The sequence below is a fragment of the Oncorhynchus keta genome, chromosome 15, assembly GCF_023373465.1.
Source record: "Oncorhynchus keta strain PuntledgeMale-10-30-2019 chromosome 15, Oket_V2, whole genome shotgun sequence".
Taxonomy (NCBI): domain Eukaryota; kingdom Metazoa; phylum Chordata; class Actinopteri; order Salmoniformes; family Salmonidae; genus Oncorhynchus; species Oncorhynchus keta.
In genome coordinates this window covers 18,852,511-18,864,904 of record NC_068435.1, presented here as the reverse complement: position 1 = coordinate 18,864,904, position 12,394 = coordinate 18,852,511, and the positions used below count along the sequence as shown (strand labels likewise).

The 12,394-nt window shown below is 50.2% G+C and overlaps 1 protein-coding gene across 6 annotated transcripts in view; it reads left to right on the top strand.

The window, feature by feature from the left end:
* Positions 1 to 12,394, top strand: part of LOC118381149 (chromodomain-helicase-DNA-binding protein 7-like) — a 147,002-nt gene that overhangs the window by 62,230 nt on the left and 72,378 nt on the right. For all 6 annotated transcript variants that reach the window (XM_052463550.1, XM_052463551.1, XM_052463547.1 and 3 more), the window contains 5 exons: positions 10,551 to 10,606; positions 10,941 to 11,055; positions 11,189 to 11,272; positions 11,633 to 11,770; positions 11,885 to 12,006. In XM_052463550.1, the coding sequence (XP_052319510.1) occupies positions 10,551 to 10,606; positions 10,941 to 11,055; positions 11,189 to 11,272; positions 11,633 to 11,770; positions 11,885 to 12,006 (515 nt within the window). The remainder of the gene's footprint in view (positions 1 to 10,550; positions 10,607 to 10,940; positions 11,056 to 11,188; positions 11,273 to 11,632; positions 11,771 to 11,884; positions 12,007 to 12,394) is intronic.

Sequence of the window (12,394 nt, the reverse complement as noted above, 5' to 3'; positions counted from 1 at the left end):
GGTGTGAATGTAGTGCAGACTTCATTGAGTTGGTGTGAATGTAGTGCAGAGACTTCATTGAGTTGGTGTGAATGTAGTGCAGAGACTTCATTGAGTTGGTGTGAATGTAGTGCAGAGACTTCATTGAGTTGGTGTGAATGTAGTGCAGAGACTTCATTTAGTTGGTGTGAATGTAGTGCAGAGACTTCATTGAGTTGGTGTGAATGTAGTGCAGAGACTTCATTGAGTTGGTGTGAATGTAGTGCAGAGACTTCATTTAGTTGGTGTGAATGTAGTGCAGAGACTTCATTGAGTTGGTGTGAATGTAGTGCAGAGACTTCATTTAGTTGGTGTGAATGTAGTGCAGAGACTTCATTTAGTTGGTGTGAATGTAGTGCAGAGACTTCATTTAGTTGGTGTGAATGTAGTGCAGAGACTTCATTTAGTTGGTGTGAATGTAGTGCAGAGACTTCATTGAGTTGGTGTGAATGTAGTGCAGAGACTTCATTGAGTTGGTGTGAATGTAGTGCAGAGACTTCATTGAGTTGGTGTGAATGTAGTGCAGAGACTTCATTTAGTTGGTGTGAATGTAGTGCAGAGACTTCATTGAGTTGGTGTGAATGTAGTGCAGAGACTTCATTGAGTTGGTGTGAATGTAGTGCAGAGACTTCATTTAGTTGGTGTGAATGTAGTGCAGAGACTTCATTTAGTTGGTGTGAATGTAGTGCAGAGACTTCATTTAGTTGGTGTGAATGTAGTGCAGAGACTTCATTGAGTTGGTGTGAATGTAGTGCAGAGACTTCATTGAGTTGGTGTGAATGTAGTGCAGAGACTTCATTGAGTTGGTGTGAATGTAGTGCAGAGACTTCATTGAGTTGGTGTGAATGTAGTGCAGACTTCATTTAGTTGGTGTGAATGTAGTGCAGAGACTTCATTGAGTTGGTGTGAATGTAGTGCAGAGACTTCATTGAGTTGGTGTGAATGTAGTGCAGAGACTTCAGTCAGTTGGTGTGAATGTAGTGCAGACTTCATTTAGTTGGTGTGAATGTAGTGCAGAGACTTCATTGAGTTGGTGTGAATGTAGTGCAGAGACTTCATTGAGTTGGTGTGAATGTAGTGCAGAGACTTCATTGAGTTGGTGTGAATGTAGTGCAGAGACTTCATTGAGTTGGTGTGAATGTAGTGCAGAGACTTCATTTAGTTGGTGTGAATGTAGTGCAGAGACTTCATTGAGTTGGTGTGAATGTAGTGCAGAGACTTCATTGAGTTGGTGTGAATGTAGTGCAGAGACTTCATTTAGTTGGTGTGAATGTAGTGCAGAGACTTCATTTAGTTGGTGTGAATGTAGTGCAGAGACTTCATTTAGTTGGTGTGAATGTAGTGCAGAGACTTCATTTAGTTGGTGTGAATGTAGTGCAGAGACTTCATTTAGTTGGTGTGAATGTAGTGCAGAGACTTCATTTAGTTGGTGTGAATGTAGTGCAGAGACTTCATTGAGTTGGTGTGAATGTAGTGCAGAGACTTCATTGAGTTGGTGTGAATGTAGTGCAGAGACTTCATTGAGTTGGTGTGAATGTAGTGCAGACTTCATTGAGTTGGTGTGAATGTTGCAGAGACTTCATGAATTGTGTGAATGTGCAGAGACTTCATTGAGTTGGTGTGAATGTAGTGCAGAGACTTCATTGAGTTGGTGTGAATGTAGTGCAGAGACTTCATTGAGTTGGTGTGAATGTAGTGCAGACTTCATTTAGTTGGTGTGAATGTAGTGCAGAGACTTCATTGAGTTGGTGTGAATGTAGTGCAGAGACTTCATTGAGTTGGTGTGAATGTAGTGCAGAGACTTCATTGAGTTGGTGTGAATGTAGTGCAGAGACTTCATTGAGTTGGTGTGAATGTAGTGCAGAGACTTCATTGAGTTGGTGTGAATGTAGTGCAGAGACTTCATTGAGTTGGTGTGAATGTAGTGCAGAGACTTCATTGAGTTGGTGTGAATGTAGTGCAGAGACTTCATTGAGTTGGTGTGAATGTAGTGCAGAGACTTCATTTAGTTGGTGTGAATGTAGTGCAGAGACTTCATTGAGTTGGTGTGAATGTAGTGCAGAGACTTCATTTAGTTGGTGTGAATGTAGTGCAAAGACTTCATTGAGTTGGTGTGAATGTAGTGCAGAGACTTCATTGAGTTGGTGTGAATGTAGTGCAGAGACTTCAGTCAGTTGGTGTGAATGTAGTGCAGACTTCATTGAGTTGGTGTGAATGTAGTGCAGAGACTTCATTGAGTTGGTGTGAATGTAGTGCAGAGACTTCATTGAGTTGGTGTTTTCTAATATGCTTGAGACATATTTGCATATTGCATTATAGTCAATGGCAAGTGATGACCCAGCAAAATGTCTCCCAATTTTCTCTAATGAAAGCAGTTTGGTGGGGATCCACGATAATGAAAAATAAGGGACCATGTAAAAATGGGTGAGGTGAAACTTTAAACGTCCAGGTTCTTCATGGTGACTATCTGTTGCTTCCAGTGAAGGGTGGTAGTGTAGTTCTAGTAATGGTTGTGTAGAGAGGTAAAGTAGGGGATGAGAAAAGGAGAAGAGCATTCCAGCTTGCTTTGTGTTCCTACAAAACCGGCTGGTTTTGTATGTTACATTACACTTCTGTGTGTGTGTGTGGGTGGGTGGGTGGGTGAGAGGTGTGTGGGTGAGAGGTGTGTGGGTGAGAGGTGTGTGGGTGAGAGGTGTGTGGGTGAGAGGTGTGTGGGTGAGAGGTGTGTGGGTGAATGAGGTGTGTGGGTGAGAGGTGTGTGGTGTGTGGTGTGTGGGTGAGAGGTGTTGTGTGGTGGGTGCAGAGGTGTGTGTGTGTGTGGTGAGAGGTGAGAGGTGTGTGTTGGTGAATGTGTGGTGAGAGGTGAGAGTGTGTGGTGAGAGGTGAGAGGTGAGAGGTGAGAGTTGAGAGGTGAAGGTGAGAGGTGAGAGGTGTGTGGTGTGTGGTGAGAGGTGAGAGGTGTGTGTGAAGGTGTGTGGTGAGAGGTGTGTGTGTGTGTGTGAATGTGTGCAGAGGTGTTCATGGTGAGAGGTGTGTGTGTGTGTGTGTGGTGAGAGGTGTGTGTGTGTGTGTGTGGTGAGAGGTGTTGTGTGTGTGTGTGTGTGAGAGGTGTGTGTGTGTGTGTGTGGTGAGAGGTGTGTGTGTGTGTGTGTGTGTGGTGAGAGGTGTGTGTGTGTGTGTGTGTGTGGTGAGAGGTGTGTGTGGTGAGAGGTGTGTGTGTAGTGCAGAGGTGTGTGGTGTGAATGTGAGACTTGTTTAGTGTGTGTGTGTGGTGAGAGGTGTGTGTGTGTGTGTGGTGAGAGGTGTTGTGTGTGTGTGGTGAGAGGTGTGTGTGTGTGTGGTGAGAGGTGTGTGTGTGTGTGGTGAGTTGGTGTGTGTGGTGAGAGGTGTGTGTGTGTGTGGTGAGAGGTGTGTGTGTGTGTGTCATGAGTTGGTGTGTGTGTGTGTTGGTGAGAGTGTGTGTGTGTGTGTGTGTGAGAGGTGTGTGTGTGTGTGGTCATTGAGGTGTGTGTGTGGTGTGTGTGTGTGTGTGTGTGAGTGAGAGGTGTGTGTGTGTGTGTGAGAGGTGTGTGTGTGTGAGACTGGTGAGAGGTGTGTGTGTGTGTGTGTGTGTGGTGAGAGGTGTGTGTGTGTGTGTGTGTGTGGTGAGAGGTGTGTGTGTGGTGAGTTGGTGTGTGTGTGGTGAGAGGTGTGTGTGTGTGTGTGTGTGAGAGGTGTGTGTGTGTGTGGTGAGAGGTGTGTGTGTGGTGTAGAGGTGTGTGTGTGTGTGGTGAGAGGTGTGTGTGTGAGTGAGAGGTGTGTGTGTGCAGAGACTTGGTGAGAGGTGTGTGTGTGTGTGTGTGTGGTGAGAGACTGTGTGTGTGGTGAGAGGTGTGTGTGTGTGTGTGTGTGTGTGTGTGAATGTGTGGTGAGAGGTGTGGTGTGTGTGTGTGGTGAGTGTGTGTGTAGTGAGAGACTGTGTGTGTGGTGTGTGTGTGTGAGAGAGGTGTGTGGTGAGAGGTGTGTGTGTGTGAGTTCATGAGAGGTGTGTGTGTGTGAGTTCATGAGAGGTGTGTGTGTGTGTTCATGTGTGGTGTGGTAGAGAGGTGTGTGTGTGTGTGTGGTGAGAGGTGTGTGGTGAGAGGTGAGAGGTGTGTGTGAGAGGTGAGAGGTGTGTGGTGAGAGGTGTGAGACTGTGTGTGTGTGTGTGAGAGGTGTGTGGTGAGAGGTGTGTGTGAGAGGTGAGAGGTGTGTGGTGAGAGGAGAGGTGTGTGGTGAGAGGTGAGAGGTGTGTGGTGAGAATGTGTGTGTGTGTGGTGAATGTGTGTGTGTGTGTGTTGTGGTGAAGGTGTGTGGTGAGAGGTGTGTGTGTGGTGAGAGGTGTGTGGTGAGAGGTGTGTGGTGAGAGGTGTGTGGTGAGAGGTGAGAGGTGTGTGGTGAGAGGTGAGTGGTGAGAGGTGTGTGTGTGGTGAGAGGTGTGTGTGTGTGTGTGGTGAGAGGTGTGTGTGTGTGTGTGTGGTGAGAGGTGTGTGTGTGTGTGTGTGTGAGAGGTGTGTGTGTGTGTGTGTGTGTGGTGAGAGGTGTGTGTGTGGTGAGAGGTGTGTGTGGTGAGAGGTGTTTGTGTGTGTGTGTGTGGTGAGAGGTGTGTGTGTGTGGTGAGAGGTGTGTGTGTGTGTGTGGTGAGAGGTGTGTGTGTGTGTGGTGAGAGGTGTGTGTGTGTGTGTGGTGAGAGGTGTGTGTGTGTGTGTGTGGTGAGAGGTGTGTGTGTGTGAGAGGTGTGTGTGTGGTGAGAGAGGTGGGTGTGTGTGGTGAGAGGTGTGTGTGTGTGTGAGAGGTGTGTGTGTGTGTGTGTGAGAGGTGTGTGGTGAGAGGTGTGTGTGGTGAGAGGTGTGTGTGTGTGTGTGTGAGAGGTGTGTGTGTGTGTGTGGTGAGAGGTGTGGTGTGTGTGTGTGTGTGAGAGGTGTGTGTGTGTGTGTGTGTGAGGTGTGTGTGTGAGAGGTGTGGTGAGAGGTGTGTGTGTGTGAGAGGTGTGTGTGTGTGTGTGTGTGTGTGTGTGTGTGTGTGTGTGTGTGTGTGTGTGTGTGTGGTGAGAGGTGTGTGTGTGTGTGAGAGGTGTGTGTGTGTGTGTGTGTGTGTGTGTGAGAGGTGTGTGTGTGTGGTGAGAGGTGTGTGTGTGTGTGTGGTGAGGTGTGTGTGTGTGTGTGGTGAGAGGTGTGTGTGTGTGTGTGTGAGAGGTGTGTGTGTATGCGGTGAGAGGTGTGTGTGTGTGTGTGTGTGTGGTGAGAGGTGTGTGTGTGGTGAGAGGTGTGTGTGGTGAGAGGTGTGTGTGTGTGGTGAGAGGTGTGTGTGTGTGTGAGAGGTGTGTGGTGAGGTGTGTGTGTGTGTGTGTGTGGTGAGGTGTGTGTGTGTGTGAGAGGTGTGTGTGTGTGTGTGAGAGGTGTGTGGTGAGAGGTGTGTGTGTGTGTGTGTGGTGAGAGGTGTGTGGTGAGAGGTGTGTGGTGAGAGGTGTGTGGTGAGAGGTGAGAGGTGTGTGGTGAGAGGTGTGTGTGTGTGTGTGGTGAGAGGTGTGTGTGTGTGTGTGTGAGAGGGTGTGTGTGTGTGGTGAGAGGTGTGTGTGTGTGTGTGGTGAGAGGTGTGTGTGTGTGGTGTGTGTGGTGAGAGTGTGTGTGTGTGTGTGTGTGGGATGAGATGTGTGTGTGTATGCGGGATGAGATGTGTGTGTGTGTGTACGTGGTGAGAGGTGTGTGTGTGTACGTGGTGAGAGGTGTGTGTGTGTGTGGTGAGAGTGTGTGTACGTGGTGAGAGGTGTGTGTAGGGAGAGGTGGGGTTGTGTGTGAGTGACCTGGGTGGAGTTTGTGTGTGAGTGATGGAGAGGTGTGTTTTGTGTGAGTGGTTGTGTGTTAGTGTGTGAGAGAGAGAGAGAGAGAGAGGAGTTGAGAGAGAGAGAGAGAGATGTACTATTTTCTGTGTGAGTGATAGTATATGTTTGAGTGGGGTATTTTGAGTGAGTGGTGTTAGAGCTGTGTGTAGTTTGTGAGTGAATGTTTGTGTGTGTGTGAGGGGGTTTTGTGTGTGTGATGGGGGGGGGTGTGGAGTGTGAGAAATGGGGGTACGTGGAGAGGGGATGTGTGTATGAGGGATGTGTGTGAATGAGTGGGGGCGGGATGTGGAGGGGGGGGCGGTTGGACATGGGTGGTGTGTGGAGTGAGGGGGGCTATGTACGACGGGCTGGTGCCGAGTGAGGGGGTGTAGAGGGTATGTGAGTGGTGTTTTTGTGTGAGTGAGTGGTGTTTTTGTGTGTGAATGAGTGGGGAATTTTGTGTTAGTCGGGTTTGTGTATGTGTGGTGGGGATGTGGAGAGAGAGGGGGTCCGTGAGTAGTGTTTTGTGAGTGACTGGGATATTTTGTGTCTGAGTGGGGTGTGTGTGAGTGATTGCGGTATGTGAGTGAGTGGTGTGTGTGTGAGAACTGTGTGGTTTGAGTGAGTGTGTGGTTTGATAGTGGGTTTGAGTGAGTGTTTGGGGTTTGAGAGGGGTGTGTGGAGTGAGGGGGTGTGGACAGAGAGGGGGAGTGGAGTGAAAGGTGTGTGTGGAGGGGGAGTGGTGAGAGATTGGGGGGTTGGATAGAGAGGAGGGTTGTGTGTGAGAGGAGTTTGAGTGTGTGGGGTTTGTGAGTGGGATTTGTGTGTGTGGAGTGAGACAGGGTGTGTGTGTGGACATGTGGAGTGAGAGAGGGGGTATGGAGAGGGGGTCTGTGTGGAGGGAGAGGGGTGGAGAGAGGGGTCTGTGTGGAGGGAGAGGGGGCTGTGGACAGAGGGGAGGTGTAGTGAGAGACGGTGTGTGGTGTGTGAGTGAGTGGGGTATTTTGTGTGTGCGAGTGGTATATGTGTGAGTGATTGATTGAGTGGGGTTTGAGTGAGTGTCGTATTTTGTGTGAGTGGTGTGTGTGAGATTGGGGTTTGTGTGCGTGGGGGTTTGTGGAGTGAGAGTGGTGGGTGTGTGTAGATTGATGGGGGTGTGTGGTGAGAGAGATGGGGGGTCTGTGTGTAGATGGAGAGGGGGCTGTGAAGAGGGAGGGGTGTGGAGAGAAGGGTTGTTGACATGGGGGTTGTGTGATTCGTGTCTTCGTGTGAGTGATTTGTTTGAGTTTGTGTGATTGAGGGTGGGCTTGAGTGGGTGTGTGTGGAGAGATGGGGTTTGGACATGGGTGGTGTGAGTGAGAGGGGGGGTGGAGTGAGAGAGGGGGGTGTGGGCGGGGGTGGAGTGAAGGGGGTGTGGAGTGAGGGGGTGTATGTGTGTGTAGAGTAAGAGGGGGGTGTGGATTGAGAGGGGGTATGGGCAGGGTGGAGTGAGGGGGTGTAGAGAGAGGGGGGTGTGGAGTGAATGATTGGGGTTTGTGTGTGCTGTGTGTGAGTGAGTGGGGTTTGTGTGTGTGGGGGTTGTGGAGTGAGAGAGGGGGTGGGTGTGGGTAGAGGGTGTGTATGTGGAGTGAGGGGGGGTGTGTGTGAGTGGTGTTCTTGTGAGTGGGGTGGAGTGGTGTTCTTGTGAGGGGGGATGAGGGTGTGTGTGGAGTGTGAGAGGTGTAGGGATAGGTGTGTGTGTGTGATGTTTGTATGAGTGAGTGGTGTGTTTGTGTGAGAATGGTGTGTATGTGAGTGACTGAGTGGGGTCTGTGTGAGTGGGGTTTGAGTTAGTGGGGTTTGGGTGTGTGTAATTGGGGGTGTGTGTGGAGGGTTGTGGGGAGAGGGGTGGGGGTGGATTGATGGTGGGGGGTGTTGAGTGTGTGTGTGGAGAGAGGAGGGTTGTGTGGAGAGGGGTGTGTATGGAGTGAGAGAGGGTGTGTGGAGAGAGCGGGGGGAGTGGTGTGTATGTGACTGAGTGGGGTTTGTGTGAGAGAGAGGTATGTGCGTGTGTGAGGTGGGGGTATGTGAGGGGTGTGTGTGCGGGAGAGGTGTGTGTACGGGAGAGGTGTGCGGGAGTGAGGTGTGTGTGCGGGAGTGGGAGAGAGGTGGGTGGGGGGGGTTTCACACCCTTTGAAAAAGCTGCTCCAAAATAAAGCTTGGTTCACCTCTGCCAAGAACTATATGAACACTCACACAGGCTGTCTGGCGGGTGGGACTCAAAGTAAGGTAGCTATGAATGGGTAACCCCCTACACACACCCTTCCAGAGGAAACGCTGGCGTCTGTCGTAGCGCTGTGGTTTTGGCAGGAAGCCAGGCCTTGGGTCACCTCTCTGAATGGAACCGTGTGTGTCTGAGCGTGCACATTGTAGCAGGTCCATGTGTGTCTGTGAGCGTGCACAGTGTAGCGGGCCCATGTGTGTCTGTGAGCGTGCACAGTGTAGCGGGCCATTGTGTGTCTGTGAACGTGCACAGTGTAGCGGGCCCATGTGTGTCTGTGCGGGCCCATGTGTGTCTGTGAGCGTGCACAGTTTAGCGGTCTGCCCATGTGTGTCTGTGGCGTGCACAGTGTAGCGGGCCCATGTGTGTGTGTCTGTGAGCGTGCACAGTTTAGCTGGCCCATGTGTGTCTGTGAGCGTGCACAGTTTAGCTGACCCATGTGTGTCTGTGAGCGTGCACAGTGTAGCGGGCCCACGTGTGTCTTTGAGCGTGCACAGTTTAGCTGACCCATGTGTCTGAGCGTGCACAGTGTAGCGGGCCCATGTGTGTCTTTGAGCGTGCACAGTTTAGCTGACCCATGTGTGTCTGTGAGCGTGCACAGTGTAGCGGGCCCACGTGCGTCTGTGAGCGTGCACAGTGTAGAGGGCCCATGTGCGTCTGTGAGCGTGCACAGTGTAGCGGGCCCACGTGCGTCTGTGAGCGTGCACAGTGTAGCGGGCCCATGTGTGTCTGTGAGCGTGCACAGTGTAGCGGGCCCATGTGTGTCTGTGAGCGTGCACAGTGTAGCGGGCCCATGTGTGTCTGTGAGCGTGCACAGTGTAGCGGGCCCATGTGTGTCTGTGAGCGTGCACAGTGTAGCGGGCCCATGTGTGTCTGTGAGCGTGCACAGTGTAGCGGGCCCATGTGTGTCTGTGAGCGTGCACAGTGTAGCGGGCCCACGTGTGTCTGTGAGCGTGCACAGTGTAGCGGACCCATGTGTGTCTGTGAGCGTGCACAGTGTAGCGGGCCCACGTGCGTCTGTGAGCGTGCACAGTGTAGCGGGCCCATGTGTGTCTGTGAGCGTGCACAGTGTAGCGGGCCCATGTGTGTCTGTGAGCGTGCACAGTGTAGCGGGCCCACGTGCGTCTGTGAGCGTGCACAGTGTAGCGGGCCCACGTGCGTCTGTGAGCGTGCACAGTGTAGCGGACCCACGTGTGTCTGTGAGCGTGCACAGTGTAGCGGGCCCACGTGTGTCTGTGAGCGTGCACAGTGTAGCGGGCCCATGTGTGTCTGTGAGCGTGCACAGTGTAGCGGGCCCACGTGCGTCTGTGAGCGTGCACAGTGTAGCGGGCCCACAGGCGTCTGTGAGCGTGCATTGATTGGGTATTGATTGTACAGGACTATGTGGAGGTGGTTGGTAGGGAGTGGGTTATTGATCTTACAGCACCATGTGGAGATGGTTGGTATTGGGGGTTATTTATCTTACAGCACCATGTGGAGATGGTTGGTGGAGTGGGGGGGGTATTGATCGTACAGTACCATGTGGCGATGGTTGGTATGGGGGGTTATTGATATTATACCAGCATGTGGAGATGGTTCTTAGGAGGGGGTTTGATGTTACAGCACCATGTGGAGATGGGTGGTAGGGGGGGTTATTGATCTTACAGCAGCATGTGGAGATGGTTGGTGGGGGGTTATTGATCTTACAGCACCATGTGGAGATGGTTGGTGGGGGGGTTATTGATCTTACAGCACCATGTGGAGATGGTTGGTAGGGGGGGTATTGATTGTACAGGACTATGTGGAGGTGGTTGGTAGGGGGATATTGATCTTACAGGCACCATGTGGAGATGGTTGGTGGTGGGGTTATTGTTCTTACAGCACCATGTGGAGATGGTTGGTAGGGGGGTTATGATCTTACAGCACCATGTGGTGTTGGGGGGGGTTATCTGACAGCACCATGTGGAGATGGGGGTTATTGATATTACAGCACCATGTGGAGATGGTTGGTGGGGGGTTATTACAGCACCATGTGGAGATGGTTGGTGGGGGCGTTAATGATATTACAGCACCATGTGGAGATGGTTGGTGGGGGGGGGTTATTGATATTACAGCACCATGTGGAGATGGTTGGTAGGGGGGTTATTGATATTACAGCACCATGTGGAGATGGTTGGTGGGGGGGTTATTGATATTACAGCACCATGTGGAGATGGTTGGTTGGGGGGTTAATGATATTACAGCACCATGTGGAGATGGTTGGTGGGGGGGGTTATTGACAGTGTTTTGTTATAGTCTCCTAAAATATATAGAACTCTGCCAGAAGATGTTTGTTAATTGACTACTTTGTTAGAAAACGGTGGCCTTGATTTTATATATTTTTTGAGAAACATTAAAACTCACCCATCTGCTGACTCTAATCAACAACTGACACAAATGTAACTTTTTCCAAAGATGGAATCTGGAGAGAAAATGGAAGTGGAAGAATTCTATGTCAAATTGAAGAGCTTGTAAGTACCAACACGACTGTGGCCTTGGTTCACCGTGTCATTTTATTTCCTCCAGCTACGGGGGAAATGGTGGATTAATGTGAAATCAAATAAACACTCTGTAAACCACAGGTTTAATGTTTGGACCGAAGAGGAAATTGTATAATGCTGTACATTAGCACATTTGGTTTTGTGATGGTGTCTGTGTTTTGCATTGTCTTTTTGTGAGGTGTGTTTATGGTGTATGAGATATGATGTGTATATTATTGTATCTGTCACGGGTGGGTGTATTTGAGTGAGAGTCAATAGTGTATGTGTATGTAATGGTGTGTGTTCCCCCGCTCTCTCTGTGTAGCTCCTACCTGCACTGTCGCTGGGCAGATCTGGAGGAGCTGGAGAAGGACAAAAGGATCCACCAGAAGGTCAAGCGGTTCAGGGCCAAACAGGCCCTCCCCACCTTTGTGACAGAGGTCAGTCCCACAGTTCTGTCTTCCCTCAGTGTCTTCCTTTCTGTCTTCCCTCACCAAGCCATTCACTCTCTGCTATGGTAACACGAACCTCAAGGTCTCCATCCTTCTCTCATCCCTTTCTCCCTCCCTCCAGATGGATGACGAGCCTTTCAACCCAGACTACGTTGAGGTGGACCGGGTACTGGACGTGTCAGAGAGCAGAGATGAGAACGGAGAGGTGCGTTCCTTTTCTTGCTCTCTCCCTCCTTCCTGTTCTATATGACCTCTAAACGACCTCAAACGTTGGAATACGTTTGGTTATGTCGTTGATTGAAGTTGATGCTTTGGCGAAACGTTCCTTTTTAAGTTCCGAACAAATGTTGCCCTTTCCTTTCCTGTCGCAGGAAGACACGCACACACTATTCCCCACTCAACACACGCACACACTATTCCCCACCCAACACACACACACACACTAACCCCTCAACACACACACATGCACACTAACCCCCCCAACACAGACTTACCCCTCCCCACATACTAACGCCCTCTCTGCTCCAACACACACACTAACCCCAACCTCTCTCTGCCCCCCCAGCCTGTAAAGCTGTACCTGGTGAAGTGGTGTTCCCTGCCCTATGAGGAGATAACCTGGGAGCTGAAGGCCGACATCGACCAGGCCAAGATCGATGAGTACGAGGCCGTGGCAGCCCGTCAGCCCGAGACCAAACGCGTGGTGTGTAAAATAAAAACATCACACACACAATACAATCTCCTGCTGCCCTTTTCTGGCCCCAGCCCTTTAACGGTCGCACAGAAACCACTAACGGTAGACTTTTATTTGAAACAGGAGCGACCTCCCACCGAAAACTGGCATAAATCCGAGAGTTCCAGGGATTATAAAAACGACAACGCACTTAGGGAATACCAGCTGGAGGGAGTGAACTGGCTGCTCTTCAACTGGTACAATACGTAAGAAGTACTAAAACCTACTGTTCGTGTGTGCATGTGTTAAGATGTATGATGTGTGTGTGTGTGAGACTCAATTACAGTGGCGAGAACAAGTATTTGATACACTGACGATTTTGCAGGTTTTCCTACTTACAAAGCATGTAGAGGTCTGTAATTGTTGTCATAGGTACACTTCAACTGTGAGAGATGGAATCTAAAAAAAAAAAACAGAAAATCATTATGATTTTTAAGATTCATTTGCACTTTATTGCATGACATAAGTATTTGATACATCAGAAAAGCAGAACTTAATATTTGGTACACAAACCTTTGTTTGCAATTACAGAGATCATACGTTTCCTGTAGTTCTTGACCAGGTTTGCACACACTGCAGCAGGGATTTTGGCCC